Source organism: Colletotrichum graminicola (genome assembly GCF_000149035.1).
Source record: "Colletotrichum graminicola M1.001 genomic scaffold supercont1.44, whole genome shotgun sequence".
Lineage (NCBI taxonomy): Eukaryota > Fungi > Ascomycota > Sordariomycetes > Glomerellales > Glomerellaceae > Colletotrichum > Colletotrichum graminicola.
The window spans coordinates 33,462-51,907 of NW_007361048.1; the positions used below are offsets into that span (position 1 = coordinate 33,462).

Genomic DNA, 18,446 nt, shown 5'->3' on the forward strand with positions numbered 1-18,446 from the left:
CTAGGTCACCAGCCCTGTGATACCAACAGAAACTTGCCAGAGGTTATTCCATATAAAATGCTAGAACCACCAATCAGAATTTCAACTTTCTCCAGGACCAGGTATCATCCTCCTAAGTTGAAACACTGTAGGTGCTTCCAATAGGGCCGAATCGGATGTTGGACCATGTGACCTGGGCGTTGGGGAACTGTTCAATGACCTCGGCGGGGACGCCGGAGTTTGTAGCACATGGTCCACGCTCGGAGCCGGGCTGACCGGCCTTCTCGGGAGGGTAGACGGAGTCCAGCCAGAGCATGTTGGAGTAGTGCTATGAGAATGTAAGCTTCTTTCTAATGCCCGGATTCTGTTTCTTAGGAGGCTTACGTCGCTCCAGATGGACATCACAAGTGTCATAGGGATCTCGAGAGCAGCGTTTAGCTGAGGGTATCCGCCAACTTCGTTGAAGCGATCGCGCTCGCCAAAGGTAGCAAACTGAGCTCTGCAGTAGTCGGGAGTAATGTCGGAGGTTTCGGGAATACCGTCCCACTTCGCACCAGGAACAGTAATTGTCCTGCCGTCCTGGATGAAAACCTGGTACATGCGATCAGGCAGGAAGCGAGTGATGACGGTGAATTTCTTCCTGGTATCGATTGTCTTGCCAGGACCGTAGAAGTCACGGTTACCCATGCGGTACGGGTTGTAATCGCAACCGTCGGCATCGCAGCCGCCTCCGTAGCGGTCTTCAGAGTAAGTGCCGCCACAAGTGTCACCCTCACAGACATGGTAGTTGTTGTCTTCGCAAGCGTGGGGGGTCAAAGCGAAGGCATGAGCATTGGACTCCCTGATTATCGTATGAGTGTTCACATCTTCATAAAAAGATTATTTAGGAGGCTTACCAAACGTCGATCTCGGCGCAGCAAGCGCCCATGTTGCCAACTCCGCCGCTATTGTCGGTCTCAGAGGAGTCCCAACCTTCGATATTGCCCTGTTGAGCATTGGAGTGAGCTGAGTCCTATACATGTGCTGAGGCCAATGAAGAAGAGCATCAAGACTTACCCTGCCACCAATGAACTTCAGGTCGCGGGCACATTGGGCGTCACAATAACCAGTACCGTACTTGGCACCAGCATTGTTGTTGGCCTCGGAGGAGAGACCACCGTCTTCCTTCATAGGAACGAAGTATAAAGCGCTATTAATACCACACTCCACTGTGGATAGGTCAACGTCGAAGGCAAACTCGTTGTTCAACAAAGTAAACATCTGGTACTTGCTGTCACCGTTCATCAGGTACATGCGAGAGCCGATATTCTTGCCATACGAGTGCTGCTGGACAAACTTCAATGTCAGGGCGTTTCCGCTTGTCGAAACACCATAAGTACCGCTATAATTCGCTCCTTCGACAGCGCAGTTCTTGGCGCAGTCGTCTGCATTAGAGCATCGTCCGGTCCATGAGTTGCCCTCGTAGCAGTTCTGATATCCACTGGGAAGTATGTTAGTCGGAAGCTAGAGGGCAGGTCCACTAGAAGGAGTGACTTGGCCATGATATTGGAATCCCGCTTACCCAACTTCGTGGACCCAACGCCAGTTGGCGTCGATAACGACCTCGGCGTTGACGTTGGAGCATGAACCAGATGTACACTTTTGCCAGCTTAGTTTGGGGTGTATCTCAGACTCTTCGGTGCCGACTTGCTGAGCCACAGCTATGGTCAGCATGGAAAGTGCTGTGAGTGTGTACTTCATCTTGGAATATCTAGAGGGATCGATTCTTCTTCTGTTGAGTATCAAAACAAAAGAGTAGAGGGCTTGATGGGGAGTGAATTCAGCTCTCATGGTCAATATGGAAACATACGCCATTCTTATACTCTATGTATGACCTCTGAGCATATCCCCCCCCCCCTTTTTTTTCTTTTTTTCCTTTCGCGGAATGAAGCTCGCCGAAGTGATCATCACCAGCCTTCCGAAGTACAGTGGCATTGTGCAGTGTTCCATGACGGACCCAACAGGTCAAGTGTTACTGTAGACAAACTGAGGTTGTTGGTTCCATGGCTCTCAGGAACGACAACAGTTCCCTTCAAACAAGCCCCGCACAAGCTTGAATATCATTTCTGTTTGCATTTTTAGATAATATCCGGAGTCAATCGGAACGAATTCCCGTAGTCGACAAGGGTTCATGTCCAATGTTGCAAGAGTTGAGCTCAGTCGAGAAGCAGACTATACTGGACATCGGGGCTATGGCTTCTCGAGCCGTAAATGATCATTTTCAAATATTGCCAAGGTCTTGTCGACGGAGTGACAATTGAATTATTGGTCAAAGGTGTGAACATCAGTAAAATGTGATGGTCGGGTGGTCATGAGCCAAGTCATGCTTACAATAGCCAAGGTCTCGGCGACTGTGATACTCATGAAACTGATCCAGGTCGTGCGTTAGAGTCGTATGGCGTTCGTCAGGAACAACGGAGATGCCTCGTCGATCTCAGCCGCATTTGGCACTCACCACTTTACCGTCCGAACTGATCGAGCAGAGGCTGCCTTGTCCGTCTCGGCGCTGCGAAAACATCTGGCATGACACGCTGACTGCACATGAGCGGAAAACGGTGGCCCTACGGGGCTGTAAGTGGAATGCATGTTCAGGATCAAGCTATCGACTATGAAAAGGTATTTTGAAGTGTGACTGTCTAATGGTCAACCTCATGGGTCAAATGAAAATAGCAGGGAATGACATGAGTTTCCATAAGAGAAATGATAAGGTATTCTGTTATCCCCGAACCTCGCCCAGTTTTGGTTCACTAGCACATGGAACCATATCCATGAAGGTTCAAGAGGGTATACAACGATGCCCATCTTGCAAGGCCAGCTTTTCTTAGTTAGACCATAATTGGTTCAAGCTACTTTCGCCGGCAAAACTGCTAGCTGCTTTACCAAACGTTATGGGGAGCTCTGAAGTATCTATGGCTTGACAAATGCTTGGCCTTACCTTTTGCCAAAGAGACGTCTGGGGTGATTTGCGGGGTGAGTCTCGGCGTGTGGTATCAAGAGGAGGCGGGGTAAACGGGAATTCTTCTCGGCTTCTTATTGGGACTAACGAATGCTCGCTATGGTTCACGGAGGTTAGAGGTCCGTCCGCGGCGATTTGCATATATAGGAGAAACTTATACCTTGTTCACCGCGTCTGATGACGTATGTATCAGTTGGCTATTGATTAATTGATAGTTTCCTGTGAAATTGCGTCTATGCAGTATCGAGCATTGTGCGTTAAGTATACCAAGTTGAATACTACAATGCTAGTATTATGTCTCAACAAACCGATGTGAATATTGCGGCAAATCAGGCTTACACACCCCTTCATGTTACATAGCGAACTGTTGGGGTAGTAGTAGGAGCTCGACCCGGGAACATGATGGGCGGGTTGGGTTGAGCAGGGCATCTAGGAAGATCGATTCTTCCCTGGCCCTTGAATTAATATAGCAACCACAATGCTGTCGAGCAGCATAATATAAGAACATTGACTCGGCGGCTGTCGAGCATGCCCCTCAAAGGGCTTAAAACTTGTTTTGTTTCCCACTGTCAGTAAGGATTGCAATCACCAATGAGTTGATTCGGTTATTGATCCTTATACCGCGGGTTGAATCCCATCTTCACAAGTATGAGAAAATTTGCAACACCTGCTACTAAGACTTAAACTGAGGCCGCTTTCCAACGTCATTTGATGTGCGACCGCAGCCTACAGAACCGGTATCACTTGATTATTCCAAATAGATTACGCACGCCAATTTTTCCCAATTTCCATTGTCGGTAAATGCAGCGTACTGGCTATTAATCATCACGATCAAGGCCATCGCAAACATTAAAGCCGATGGGGCGCCGTGCCGGCTGCTTAGATTCATGTCAATACTCAAGGTGATAACAGCAGCGTAATTAGCATTGGATAATTAAACCCCCAGAAGACATCACATTGATCAGCTTCACTTATATCTTGGGATACATATGTACAGGTATTGATCAAGCCCAGGTATCGAAGAAGCGCACTGCTTGGAAGAAAGCTTCCTCTTTACCGAACTTCTGTCTGGGGTCCGAGATGTTCGCACGAACGGCGAAACCGTGGGAAGTGCCACCATACAGGGCTACAGAAAACGGCTGTCCGGTCTGGCCGAGGAGCGCCTCGACTTCTGCGCGACGAGCGGCAGTCATGAGATTGTCATTCTCTGCATAAAATTGGTCAGCATCTTTGTCATTTCGAGTACGTCCGGGGAGTAGCTCACCGGCAGCAGCGACACTGGCGGGGCCGGTGATTGCCTTAATCTCGTCATCAGTGAGCAAACTCGGGTGCGCAGCGAAGCCGACTTGGGCACCCTTGCCATCAGCAAGGACACGGAACGAATAGCGACCACCAAAGCAGTATCCCGTGACGGCAACTTTCTCGACACCAAGCTCCTCGCGGAGATACTTGATAGAATTGGCAATGATGGGGTCGGTTACGTTCGGGCCATGCTGTGCGAGAAATTGGGTTGTGTTGAAGCCAGGTATGTTGATGTCGTTCGGCGCCGGGTTGCCGTTGAATAGGTCCGGGGCGACAGCGACATAGCCAGCACGAGCGAAGCTGTCGGTGAGCCTAGAAAATGAGTCAGTATGATCAGCATTCAAAGGCCTCGCAACTGCGGGATGTGCAGAGATTTCCCGCCTGCCCGACTTACAGTTTGTTTTCGGGCAATTGAATACCAAACACATCGGTCAAGTACAGCACACCGGTCGTCTTATTGCCGGCCACAAACCCTGCCTTGGGCTTCGAGACATATTGGGTGACTGTCATCAATTCATGTCAGAGTGCCGCTCGGAAAATGTCTCGGGATAGCTGTCATCTTACGTCCGTTATAGGAGAGCTCTTCGCCGACCGGTGTGCCGGTATGGGCGATGGCGGAAACGTCGGCAACGGGGCATTTCCTCGCAGCACTCGCCAGGGAAGCGGATCCCAGGAGGGCTAGAACAATTGGCTTGCTGAGCATCTTGAATATTTCTTGGCGAAGATATTTTTGCCAGTTTCGATCTGAAAAAGGACGACGAATATGACCAGACGAAATTCGACGGGGTGGACAACTTTAAGCTTAAGTTTTCTCTCATCTCATTGCGTTAATGCAGCACGTCAATAGCCACTGATTACAAATTGCGCCGACCGGCAGCCGGAACTTAACTCCGTAGCAGTCCGAACGGAGGAGAGACGCAGCAAGAATGCTACGGGATGTCCATGGTAAGCCAAACGGCAGGGGACGCTTAGCATCCTTGGAGACGTCATCCAATCTACTATGTATCACCGGCTACTGAAAATAGTCGTAATCAGTAAGGAATGCTGCGTGAAAAGAAAATACGGTTACCAGTGTGGGCTTGGCCAGGTAGCGTGAACCAGTAGCCAAAATTGAACCTTCTCCGCGGTGGAATAATCCTCCAATTAGAACCCCTGCAGTGCGGGGGTTTATCTGCTTTTTGCAGGCTTGGCTGCTACGCTGGGCGATGTGATGATCCTTGAATTCCAGGGCCAAGTAGCGCAACACAAGGGTGTGGTAAGGGAGCTGCATAGGGTAATTGCGAGTTGTGAATGGCCCATTCAAAGCTGATCCCGCCACTGTTGTTCTACAGTACCGGCTCAAAAGTCTTGTTACAGCAATAAGGATAACCCAAAGAAGAGTAGAAGAGAGGACCCATTCATAGCTCGAGGTCCCTTCACAGTGCGTCACCAAAGACCCTATGTCCTAAACACCTAATGTAGCTTTTTATTAGCTGTCCTTATTGTTGTAACAAGACTTTTGAGCTGGTACTGTACCCCTTATTGTCATTGTTAGCGAGCTCATCTCTCATCTAACTCTGTTAATCCGCATAACTGCAAGCAAATGCATGGATGATAGCTATAATGATATAACTGTCTTCTATGCATCTAGAACTCTCCCTGGCTTTGATGAGTGTCACATAACAAGTTAATCTTGGTGAATGTATTTCTTAAACAACCCCTAAAAGACCCTCTTTTGCGAATAGCTTCGCACAAAGTGTAAGAACAATGCCAGCTATACAGTTGACACTGTTAAACATGGAGACCTGGTTATACCCATGAAAATGGTTCAGCAGTGCGCCGCTGACAGGTGGTCCAATAAGAATAGACAGGGATGCAAACGCAATACCCATTCCCACGTAGGTGCCAATAATATCCTCTAGTGATTTGGACATAGCGTAGACACCACCGAGTCGCCTGAGATGATAGCATCAGATGTCAGACCGTCGGCTGCAGAGAATTCGATAAGTGAGGCTTGGGTCTCAGCCTTTGGCTAACATAGGATCGATATCGGCGTGAGAAGTCCTCCAGCGAAGAGCGTGTTGATACGGCCGAGTCTGTCACCCAGGATCCCGGGTACGATGCGTCCAAGAATCGAGGCTCCGTTGATGATAGCGACAAGGTACGGAGTGGGCGCCGGGCTCATATCATAGTCGATGCTAAACGTAGATAGATAGAAGAGTAGAACGAACATGCCAACGAACATAAGACACACGTCATCGACCGGGCAAAGATAGAGCGGTTCCTGGAATGTCGCCCAGATGAAGAAACGACTCTTTCGCGGAGGGGCCGGGCCCTGACCGTGGGTGATGAGATTATGAGAGCCGGCATCATGATGAAGCCACAGATTCGAACATACCAGCCGAACCATACAGTTTCCAACAGCTCCGACAGCACGATTGGGAATACAAGCGCACCTAACGAAGAGCCTGCGACAGTGAGGCCCGTGGCCGCCCCCCTCCTGTTCAAGAAGTATTGAGGTGTTATGGCCATAGCTGGAAACAGTGTCCAAATGGCCATTGCTCCGACCTTTCGGACCTGCCCACGACGTGGGATTTGTGTTTGAACGCCCCGACCCAGACGATCTCACGTAGAAAGCCGATTTTCTACGTCTTTCCCCGCTCGGGAAGCGACTCTTCGACACAGTTTAACGCTCAAGCTGCGTTCGTAATGCTATACGTTGCAATTGGCTCTGGGTGACCAGGTTGTATATACAAGTGATGGATGACGTAGATATCTAACGACCTTACGAATTAAGCTTTTGGAAGTAATAGAGATATTCGTCTGCTCGATAGATATTCAAGAGCAGGCTGCTTGGTATTATGCTGCGGTGCTACCCTGCAGCTTGTAGGCCAAAACGTTCGGGTCTAGAATAGAATATCCGCGTACGCCTGTAACCCAGGATGCAGCCTCATTATAAGACCGTAGGGAGAAGTAAGACTTCGGCTAGCTGACTGATTTAAATGTCAACACCTCGCGGAGTCCCCTCTCGCTAGGTCAGATCAATGGAGAGTACCGAAGCCCGCTGTTGCGTAGCTAAATTCGCTAGAATATTGATTCGTTAAATCTAGCCGTAATAGTACGATTAAGTAAGGTTGCGTAGGTTTTTATATAGGCAAGCTACGTAGTAAACAGACGAGACTGCGTCGAGAGGCTCAAGAGCGCCATGCAACGCTGTAAACATGAGACGAACTACTCGGAAGGGCACCCATAGGTCCGTGGATGACATACTTGGACCATTACGGCTCTTCCCTTGAACTCTGAAATTCAGCTGGAAGTGAAACCAAGAGTTCTGACATGGGCCCTGAAGGCCCACAAAAGCTATCACAGGAGGCTCGTGTATGTGTGGCGGTTGTCGTCAGCCACACCACGTGCCATGTCACATGAACGAGCTCGAGGGCCCCCTTTATATGGGCCCTCCACCCGGGAGATTCGTCTTCACACAATACAAGCCTTTTCACTCATTCGTATCTCCCTACCTGCTGTGTGCTCTAGCTCGTGAGAAAAGCTGTCACACCGATGCAAGTCAGGTGTGTCTGGGGAATTCGTGAAAGTCCGTAAGGACCGAGAAGAAGTTCGGACTGGCGATGCCATCTTCCATGAACCTTTTCAATGGCGAGCGTTACGCATGGCCCAGATCACTGGTAAGCCTTAGAGCTGAACATGCGCGTTTGGGTCAGGGGCCTCCCTGTCCAGACAACGTGATTGCAGCGTCAGTGCATGTCAAGTTAAATCGCGAGGTGCTCGGTTCCACGGAACCCATTACTGCGCATCAATACCGAGTTTTCGCAAGTCCTCCCGCAAATTTTCGAACTACAAATCAGTCTGATTACGTCGACTTCAGACTTGATCCGCGCTTCTTGATGGTTTAGTTTGCGTCATACCTTGTAAACTCGACATGATCTGGTCCATTCACTCACCTCTCCACCAACCTCGGATATCTACCCCTAGGCAGCCCGCGCGAACGGACTTGAACCGCTCGCAATCTACCAATCCACGTGGCTATCCGTAAGGTAATAAGAAGCGAGACGCTTGTCGACTTTGCATGTGGAACAGCGAGCCTGAGAACATCAAGTGGCGGCGATGGAGTGATGTGTCACCGCAATGTGATATTGTGAGTATAACACAGCAGTAGACCGTTAATAGTAACAGTTCGTTGCTTGATGACCCAAAGAGTCGGTCGAGTGGGTTGTACACCTTGGCATGGGGGAGCCCAAAGTTAAACCTTGACCCAGCGGATATCGGATGAACTCAAGGATCACGCTACCGCGCCCAGGGTCATGATTCAGACTCATGCCCACATCAACAGCCAGCAGATTCGCCCATGCCAACTCTGGCTGCCAGGCTTTCCGCGTTTTACCTTGTTAAAAGTCAATTGCAATCTCAACTCAATGCCCGCGTCAATGCGCATGCATCCGTGGCGTTCATGAGGTGTGTCCCAGGAGGGCGGATAACGAACGATGAGGGTTCAAGTACGTGCCAAACTAGTCGGAAGTAGACTAGCCAGTGCCCAACGGCGGCGAAGTTCCTCGGTCTCCTTCGAATCTCGGGCCTGGAGTGTCAGATACGCCCGAAAATGGGATAGATTACTATACCAGTCCAATAGCTCAGCAACTCGTCTTAGGACTCAAATGTCGCATTTCCGGCGACGCTGACATTCGTATCAGCGAACCATCCCTGCGCTCCCCAGAGCGAACCAATTCTTTCCTCGATTCTAGCTACCCACTAGACGCAATCGCCCCCTAGATCTACACGAATGTTACTCTTCTACAACAAATGGCGCAGTATGTAAAGTCATCTGATACGTTCAAAGACCAACTCAGTGGGCCCACGGTCGGTGTGTGAGATACGATTTCAACTGACTTTCTTCAGAGTTGTCGTCGATGACAGGGGGCTTATGCCGTCCTTATCCGTACGCATCTAGAAGCTTGGAACTCAAGCTTGTGGTAGCAGTGCTATCAGTTCTAGCCTTTCCTAATGACTGATATCAAGATTTTTTACGCTGTGCAAATGCTCTAATAATTATGTCATCGTGCTGATATTAGCTAAGCTATCCACATTGGCACTCTTTGGCCGCCTCTTCCCGGATCGCAGATTTCAGATCTTGAACAAGTCGATTAGACCGTAGTTTATGAACGGGTTGGAGGATCGGCAAGGATCGTTGGCCAATCAAAGAATTCTCGGGTATACACTACACTACTTATTAGATGCAAAAAATCATGCGACCGAAAGGCCGGGCCCATGGGCGGGGAAGGTCCCACGACTCACGAAATTCCGGACCCACAACCTTCTTCCCGATGTGTCGAAAGATATATTGACAAACCCAATGCTGGTGTCTTCGGCTATTGTACCAGGTTAAGCTCCGTCGACAAGCGCTTCGTATACCTTTCTTAGACTAGTATAATGCTAACTGGGTTGTTCTGATAGTGCGACGGGGTCAAATCCGAGTGCGCTAATTGTCCAAGGCTCTTGATGCCCTGCAACTCTCCCTGACGAACCCGACTGCGCCATCCTCCATTGCATCGTCGTCGGCGACACTGCCGAGAACACGGGGCCACCCCCAGAAGACCTGGGGATTCCGTTCAGAAGCTAACAACCCCGAATAAGTCCGACTTTGAGGCGGCCAACACGCCGCACATATTGGCTCTGCCACTGACCAAACCGGCGTTGCCATCGCTAGCCAACGCTAGTAACCTCGATCTTCTATGTCACTATTTTATATGCCATATAGCTATTACACGGAGCGATCCCCACGTACAGCGTAAATATGTTGCAAAACCTCGGTTTTCAGCATCACTATATTCTTCACATGGTTCTTACAATCTCGAGCAACACCTTGCGAGGCTTCGACTAGCACGGTCCAATCATTACGAGACTTTGGCAGAGCAACACTCAACAAGCGCGTTGCTGGCAGTGACCAACCCCATCCCACAGCTGATCAAGATCAACTGCCAATCTTTAAACCATACCACTGTTCTCGTCTGTCTCTCGTCGTGTGCGATGAAGCCAAGCCCGGGTCACCTCTTTCTCAGTCGATGTGGAGGATGGCGAGGTCCCTTGGTGGGGGCCCATGCGCAACGTTCGTGGTATCATCCGCAGTTTAGACTATAATCAGATGGCGTACTGAGAGAAGCAACATGAAGGACTCTACGATATGGTGGCTACCACGCATGATCTTGGACGCAGAACGCTTATGGAGTCACTCAGTTTGTTGAAGGACTGCTTTAAGATGACATGAGACCAACTGACCCCGAGGATGCGTGTCCATGATAAACTCGAGATCGTCATGCGTTGGCTGTACAGCATGAACGGCACCTTTGTGATCCACTGGCGGGAGAAGAAAGCTTCACCCCTTGTTCTCCTCAATCACTTTGTGTTGTCGTGCAGGCGCTTAGCATTTCTGGTTCATGCAGGACACCTCGCTGGACTGATCAATGATCTAGACACCCAACATTCCCATTGGTTCGAATGGTCAGCCGAACAGATCCAGCGACGTGGATTTGTTGACCAGGGTGAATTATTGATGCAGAAGATGGCTAACTGAGCACTATCGCAATATCGTTGCCCGACTGTCTTTCACCCCTGCCTCAAGATACCTGGTTATTCACCCCTTCTCGTCGTCATGTGCGTCTTGGCACCGTAAAAACCCGAATCCGCATCCCAATCCCCAAGGTGGCTATAAACTCCGGTGTGATGCACGCATACTTTAGCTAAGCATTCGCCCTATTCTAGACAATTAGAGGATGACCATGTTCCTATACAGATATAATCTCAGTACTCCGTCATTTCTGCAATAATACTGGCGACCTGGAACCGATCGCAATAATGTAGCGTGCTTGCAGATGACTCAGCGTGGTGCAGATCAGCCGTTTAGTGGATCGGATCAACAGCAGTGGGTGCTTGCCATATCATGAGAAGCCGTGTCATATTTGAATGAAGGATAACCGATCATGATTGCAGGTGTAAAAATAAGAAAATTTACCCATTGTCAGAACCCCTTACATTCTTGAGCTTCTGGAAAAGGTCAAGCGATATGCCGACTCTTATTTTGCTGCTTTGCGCAAACCTTTACAAAGCCTCATCGACGAATGCGGTTTCTGACCGCTAGTCTTCCGAAACGTGGGAGTCTGTAAACCCTCATCTCCAGGATCAGTGCAACTGCTCCTTGCAATGTCATCCACACACCCTTGTTACGGCCTGTTTTGTCTTAGATCGCCCGCATGAGTCTCTGGTCACGAGACCACAGGCTTGGAACTAGCATCCATCGACAGTCCCACCTGAAGAAGATTCATCCATTGAGCATCTAGCATAAAAACTCTAATACAGGCGGTGAGTGAGTGTATTGCTTGTCTCTCAAGGTTTTCGATGCAACAAAAGGCCCCGGTGGTGTGGGTGAAAGCGTTCCAAACTCTCGGTCCCTGGGTGAGCCAAGCGCCACCAAGTTAAATCTCCGAAGCCACGTTTATAGGAGCACCGGGTTTGAGGAACCTCGGGCTAGTCTAGGGGTATCTCGTGGCTAGATAGCAAGAGTGGTATCTGTTCAATTACCTGGATTCGTGGATGCAACCGGTCAGTCTGGGCATGATGCCTGCCCGGGCAGATCTGGTCGAGACCTTGCTCTCGACGCTCAACACTGAACCACTTATTGGAATGAGTCAACCCCAATCCTTAAGAGACTATCTGAAATAGACACTGAATATTCCATGTAAGCTCAGGAATAGCGTAAGCCAGTGGCTCTTTCCAGGCATCTATTCTAAGCATTTGTGCACTACTGCTGAGACATTGATTGCACTGACTCGTTGTGAGACCGTCCGGTGCCCTCAAAGACCTGGAAGTACATCGAATGTTGTCTTTCTTGAAAAATAACCTTATAAATACCGTGTATCTAAATGCTAGGTTTTTTCCCATTACAAATTGCGACAAAATCCGCTTGTTGCGGTGGCGGACGGGGCCGGGATGCCCTGATCGCAATTGCGATCGAAGATTGCTTCTTAGTCGCAAGCTGCCCCGTCGAGCCATGGATCGCGCTCTTTCTTTCCTTCCCATCCCAATCCTACCTCTCTGTCTCTTTCAAGTATTCCGTGGTCTTTGGTTGCTCCTTCTGTCACTGTGTGTACGGTGTTTCTGTGAAATTCCGGTTGATGGCCACTCTTCATGTCTACCTGACTTGAACCGAATGGTGCTCAACAACACGCCAAAGAGGCAAGTTACCCAATCGGGTGTAAGCCGGTCCAACACAGGGTCACAGAGCGCTAGAGTGTTGAACTGAGCTGACTGTTAGTTCGTTTGAGAGCAGATCTACGAGATCGCAGGGTCATTATACTCGGCAACAACAGCCTTCATTTTCACTTAGCTCGGTTGTTAACAGCGACCCAAAGTACATTGCATCAAACAACCGGCTTACAGAAGCCTGGGTCCGGGAACAGCAAGCCACTTTTCCTGCCAACCTCATCAAACTTAAGACCGAAGCCAAAGTCACAGAGCACCGTGTCCAGCATATTTATCAAATCGGAGAAGAAGTTACCGAGAATCTTGCAGCTTTCGGAGTTTCAACCAAATAATCTTATCATCAGTAATCATGGGCGAGAGCAGCAAACGAGTCCGGCAGCGAAGCCGTGAATCGGTCACTCATGGCAAAGCAAGCCAAGCCTTGGACGCCAAACGCCCAAAGCTTACAACGAACGTGCCTGTTGAAGTTGTGCAGCAACTTACACCGCAGTCACCAATGGGTTGGTCCAACATGAAGGACTTCTTGATGACAGAACTGAGAAGAGAAATGGGACTGCCCCTGAACCGCCCTCAATGTCAAGACAATATCGACGAGAAAAGTGTCAATCTAGCTTGCCCCCTTTTCATCAGAAATCCGGCTGCTTTTACCCATGTCCGGAACTCATGCACCGATGGGAACATCAAGGGTGGAATCGGAAAGTTGATGTAAGCTGAAAGTCTCTGATCACATATTCAAGACTCAAGACTGACACACTCCAGCGAGCATATCAAAAGAGTCCACTTGAGAACCGACAAGCAGTGCCACAACTGTGGAGTCCGGTTTAGCTCAAAGCCGGCGGAGTCCAAGTCGTCGCACTCGCGTAATTGCACAAAAGTGTGGTCGCCTCACGAACCCCCACTCCTGTCGGAAAGTCAGCAGCGAGTCTTGGACAATCTGTCTGTAAGAGCCAGCGGACAATCGCTAGACTACAAGTATCGCCACAAGCTTCTCATGAAGCTTTACCCTGGCCACGAGGAGTGGGCGAAAAAAGTGGAAATCTGTCGGTCGATCGCTGAGTTCCCGGACTAAAGGGTGTAGCGCTAATGATGAGATGTAGACCACGACGCCTATTCTCCCTGCCTCCTACCAACACAGCTCATGTTCGACGCCATGGAGAAAGCCGTTGATAGATGGGAGAGGGGATACAACACCCATTATGACTCTGATGGAAGCGATGCCGATTCAGACAGGTCACGAGAATATCGACGGTTCTCCGGATCAAGTCCCAGCGCATCATCTTCAACTGACGCTTCAAGCGCCTATCCATCGAATAGCTCCGGTGGCTACAGTCGGACTATTGGAAATGGCAACAGTTACAGCTCACAACATACTTATCAGCAATCTGGCTACCAGGAGCAGAACTGGGGCATGGGCAATATGTCTTTGGCAACCGACTCAACACAGCACGCAAGCACGGCAACAACTGGTCTGACATCAAACGGACCGCGCAAGGCCCGCGCAAGCAGTCGACCAGTGGACAGCGATTACACTGACATGCACCTTCAGCCAGAGTACCAGAGCTACGTTCATTCCGGGGCACTGGATGACTTTGATGAACTAGCCAGCTCATCTTACATCGAAGGTTTCGAGCCTGTGTTTGATGTAGTTTCCACTGTTCCCTCTGACTATCAATCATACACCTTGGACGCTGACCAGGGCTTCCCCATCGACTACCCAGCTCAAGGCCACTACTCCAAGGACACTATCAATCCGAAAGACATTCACAACACACTGATAGGGATGGGATCGGCAACAATGCCGAGATACCTCATAGAGAACGAGGAAGATTCGGGGATTGTTCTTCATGATACTCAGGAATATTTGGGCTTTGTGGGACAGGCCAGAAGGACACGCAGATAAGATTTGCTAGCTACTGCTTAACGACTGTAACGATTTCTTATGTCTAGAGATATATTTTGCCTCATAATCTTATGCCTGGGCAGTGTGCTAGCCATGAAATGGAGCAGCGGCGCAAAGGTGCGATGCAGTAATGAATTCCTTATCTTCAATCGCATTGCCATCTTTACCAATCGTCATTCACACTCAGTGCTGCCAACTTCGCGACTTATGTACCCATACCTTTTGTGAACTGGGCTCAAGATGCAATTCAAATTGAGGCACCCATGCAACGGTTCTAAATCTTGAAGGTACTGCGGATAAACTGCGCCTATCAGTTCAAGCTAGTGTCTATGTTGGCCCATCCTAGACCTATCAAAGGACCGACTTAGAAAGTCATTTTAATATCCACCCTAATACTATCAGCACCCGAGGAAGCGGCTGTAACTGTGGGCGAAGCTGTATGAGATGCCGCTAGGTTAGTTATCCTGGCCACCTCCATTTACTGCTTATTTCGGTCACCTGTGCCGAGGCGTTGGTAATGAGCAGATTTGAAACCGCAGTAAGTACATTGACTGCTTCGCCAGCGCCTGTGATGTTATTAGTGTTATCGTTGGTCTGCGAATCAGATAATACCCCGTCGTCCCAGTAGAATCCACACTGGTTAGTAAGACTCGACTGGTCGGCGTAACACTGCTTGGCTGCGGCTTCAGCAGAGCTTCTGGACCAAGGCAGCACATTCTTCACGATAAATGGGCTAGTTGGGCGCTAGACGACAGCCAATAATACTTGGACCAGAAAGCATCCGATTGTAGAGCCTCTTCTGATCCTGGCAAACAGTTTTATACGCAGTTCCGTTGGAGAAGGTCGTTCGAATGAAATAAACTAGCTTCTCGGTTCTCTCACGCCTGAGATCAGAACCGTCGGTCGGTTCCAAGTCAGTTCCAGGGCTGGTAGAAACTGGCGAGACAAATAATGGTGTATAGCAACGCGGCCCCTTGCACGAGCATTGCAGCGTTGTAAGAAAATTAGGCTTTGTTGATGTTGGTCCAGCTAGTCTCAACATGAGCTCCGTCGTATACAGCCCGATTAAAGCTGTCGATGAATCCAATTCCGGTAATCTAATCTCAAGTCTTCTTAGCCCATTTGTAGTAGTCGGGCTTTCCGGTGTATCGTGCGAGACGGTCTCCTATTATGATGAAGAAGTAAGTGTTAGAGGATGCTACAGGCAACTTTAGTTTCATCATCCCCTTAAGCGCAGCGTTTCCCGCTGCCGGTTGCTTACTTGACTTGTATAACTGTTGAGATTGTGACTGTATGTTAGCGGGCCTAGGCTATAATTCCGAAAGGGTGTGCTTGCGTTTATTCTAATGCATGGTGAGATGGTTGAATGAGGCGGTAATAGGCAGACCAACGCCAGGTCAATCTTGCTGTCTAAAAATGTGCTTATGGCCTCTATGGCTAGGTTCAAACTATGTTGGTGAAATTTCAGCAGCGAGCTTAGTCAATAGAGTAGTGAAATGTCCGGATATCTCCATAGTATGGCGTTTGCTCCAAAACCCTTCTCTTGTGTCCAATATTAGATAATATGATGCTTACTTTCCGACTTGTTATTGAGTTTCTGTATCATGTTTCATTGACAAAACCCATCAGGAAGTGTCTTGAATATGTAACTCAATGTGGACTGCTACGAGTCTGCTGGACGATGAGAAAAATAAGTGCTGAGGATATCGTAGAGCCTTATTTCTTCTAAAAGTATGACTCTCTTTTGACCATTATTAATCTTAGTACCTCTGCGGATACCATGCTTTTCAACGACATTTCACCTGATTCTGCTCCATTGTTCTCTTTCACTATTTGCTGATATTTCCTCCTCATAATATTGCGTGTCTACATGTCATGTTAGTGACTACCTGTCTCCTGTTGATGCAGGTTCTTCCCGCTGACTTGTCTGCTCAACACAACATACCATCAAAGATTTCCCCCGTTGCTCGATTGAAGGCTCATTGTTTCTCTGTCTTTTCAACTTCTGTTTGATTTATGTCGCCGTTTGACACATATTCTGCGCCTTTGGTGCCATTTACGGTGCCCTGGCTCTTATCGCTCTCGTTGTAAGCTCCCTTTTTGGGCACTTCTTCAACCTGGGCGACATTTGGCGTGGTTGCATCCTCCTTATTGTCGCCCTCTTTTTCCGAATCCAAATCCAAAGCCTTGAGTGCCTTCAATCTCTTCAACGCCTTCTTCTTCTTCGCTTTACGCTCCGCTGACGCTCTCTTGCGCCTTTCTGCTTCATCCATGGTCGCCTTCTCCTGAACAATCCAATCCGAGATGCAATCAGTCGCTTCCTTGGGTGAGTTCCGGTGATGAAGCAAGTAGCCTTGTAGTTGTGCTGGCGTGAAAACGTCGTCCGGTATCTGGCTGCTGAACCTTTCCGCTAGGTCATCAATATCATTTGCGTGGTTCCCCGGATGCTCAATACCTTTCTCACTGAGAGTGCTTTCGTTCGATACGTATGGCCGGTACATGCGTTCAAACATGCCCTTAGCACTATGTCGTGATATGTTTCCCAAGTATATCATTCTGTCAATCCGGCCAGGTCTAACCAAGGCTCTATCAAGTTTGTGAGCCACATTGGAGGTCATCAAGACGATTCGGCCCTCCTGAGACGCGACCCCGTCCAAGACATTCAAGAGTCCCGACAGAGTACAGCGACATCTGCCAAAGGACCTTGCACTCTCCTTGTCACTATCGCTGTCGCTGTTGTCAGATGCAGTATCCTGTGGGTCGAACTTCTTCCTGTGCTGTAATCCGATTGCGTCGATATCTTCTAGCAGCACAATGCACTTCGGTGGGAGTGCTGCGAAGAGATTCTCCAAGTCATTATCGTCTCTAATACTTGGGATATGAAGTAGGTAAAGTTCAAGGTTGAAGTAGCTCGCAAGGGCAAGAGACAAAGACGTCTTGCCCGTGCCTGGTGGTCCGTGGAAGAGGTAGCCTCTTCTGTAGGGAATACCTCTTTCGGTGTAAAACTTCCTCGTCTTCTGGTTGAGATACACCTCTATATCGAGTACGAGTTCCTTCTTTGTCTTCTCATCAAAATGTACAGTCTCGAGCGGCCTTATCGGACGAAGAATGGTCGTGTCCCAGGATTCCTGATTGTATTGATTCTTTGTCGCTCTGACTGTAATGAAAGCTTCGCGCTGCCTGTCTGCGAAGTTCCGACAGTTATTGAGAAATTCCTTGACAGGTTGGATGGAACGCCCGAGTCGCAGGACCACCAACGGCTCATCGCCTTCGGGGGCAGCGGAGTATTCGTCAGGAATGCCGGTGTAAACAGAGCGGCTAGTCCTGGTAGATACTCGTCGTACCATGAAGAAACCCCCTTCATACACGAACCAGGTCGTACCAAAGGTCGGTAGGTATTGAACGGGAACTCTTTTCTCGTGATGAAGGTCATCACGCTCGACTGGCTTTCGATAGTACCATGCTTCGTTCTGGATTACCTCAGTCCGTGCGGTCAAGACGCGAGTCCCTTGCCTGGTGAGAACATGAGCACCCAACCAGTTCAGAACCTCTCTATTAAGCTTGTCATTGGCCCCGATAGAGATGGAGGCGGTGAAGAACCGCGTTATCCACCAGTAGATTTGAGTCCCGAGGTTTTGAAGGCCTGTCAAAGCCCTCGGGATGTCTCCTCCGAAAGAGATGAGAAGAACTATCGTGGTGAGATCAAGTCTGAGCCATGTCGAAAAGAATTTAGACAGCGTTCCGAAGCCCGGCGCAGTGCGATCCAGAAACTGGTGGAACCCTTGAGATGTTGCGTCCCCGCCGCCGGAGAGAAAGGACGCTTTGGTGAGCCTGAGTATGTCACTCATGGCTGTGTTCTTGATGTGATGAATGGTAATTGTTATGTTTCGTGCGAGCAATTGGGTTCGGCCTTGCTCTTATGGAAGGCCGTTTGTGAGGCAACCAGGGATACCATACATAAGATCAGGCAGAAAGTGTGCTGCCTAAGCAACCTGACGGCTGACGGCTTACCCTTAACTCACT

General features: G+C 49.2%; 5 protein-coding genes across 5 annotated transcripts; 1 reads left to right on the forward strand and 4 right to left on the reverse strand.

Moving 5' to 3' along the window:
* Positions 1-112: 112 nt before the first annotated feature.
* On the reverse strand, positions 113-1,719 carry GLRG_08974 (glycosyl hydrolase family 7; the record flags this gene model as incomplete). The annotated part of the gene is made up of 5 exons (XM_008099659.1): positions 113-307; positions 364-820; positions 876-964; positions 1,036-1,459; positions 1,541-1,719. The coding sequence occupies 5 exons, from the start codon at positions 1,717-1,719 to the stop codon at positions 113-115; spliced, it is 1,344 nt and encodes a 447-aa protein (XP_008097850.1).
* Positions 1,720-3,978: 2,259 nt separating this feature from the next.
* On the reverse strand, positions 3,979-4,979 carry GLRG_08975 (dienelactone hydrolase; the record flags this gene model as incomplete). The annotated part of the gene is made up of 4 exons (XM_008099660.1): positions 3,979-4,181; positions 4,239-4,588; positions 4,671-4,779; positions 4,841-4,979. The coding sequence occupies 4 exons, from the start codon at positions 4,977-4,979 to the stop codon at positions 3,979-3,981; spliced, it is 801 nt and encodes a 266-aa protein (XP_008097851.1).
* Positions 4,980-5,973: 994 nt separating this feature from the next.
* Positions 5,974-6,835, reverse strand: GLRG_08976 (tat pathway signal sequence; the record flags this gene model as incomplete). The annotated part of the gene is made up of 1 exon (XM_008099661.1): positions 5,974-6,835. A coding segment is annotated over one exon (399 nt), but the record flags the coding sequence as incomplete, so codon positions are not given.
* A 6,826-nt stretch (positions 6,836-13,661) lies between these two features.
* GLRG_08977 (uncharacterized protein) lies at positions 13,662-14,423 on the forward strand (the record flags this gene model as incomplete). The annotated part of the gene is made up of 1 exon (XM_008099662.1): positions 13,662-14,423. The coding sequence occupies one exon, from the start codon at positions 13,662-13,664 to the stop codon at positions 14,421-14,423; it is 762 nt and encodes a 253-aa protein (XP_008097853.1).
* A 1,979-nt stretch (positions 14,424-16,402) lies between these two features.
* GLRG_08978 (uncharacterized protein) lies at positions 16,403-18,271 on the reverse strand (the record flags this gene model as incomplete). The annotated part of the gene is made up of 1 exon (XM_008099663.1): positions 16,403-18,271. The coding sequence occupies one exon, from the start codon at positions 18,269-18,271 to the stop codon at positions 16,403-16,405; it is 1,869 nt and encodes a 622-aa protein (XP_008097854.1).
* Between the last annotated feature and the right edge of the window lie 175 nt (positions 18,272-18,446).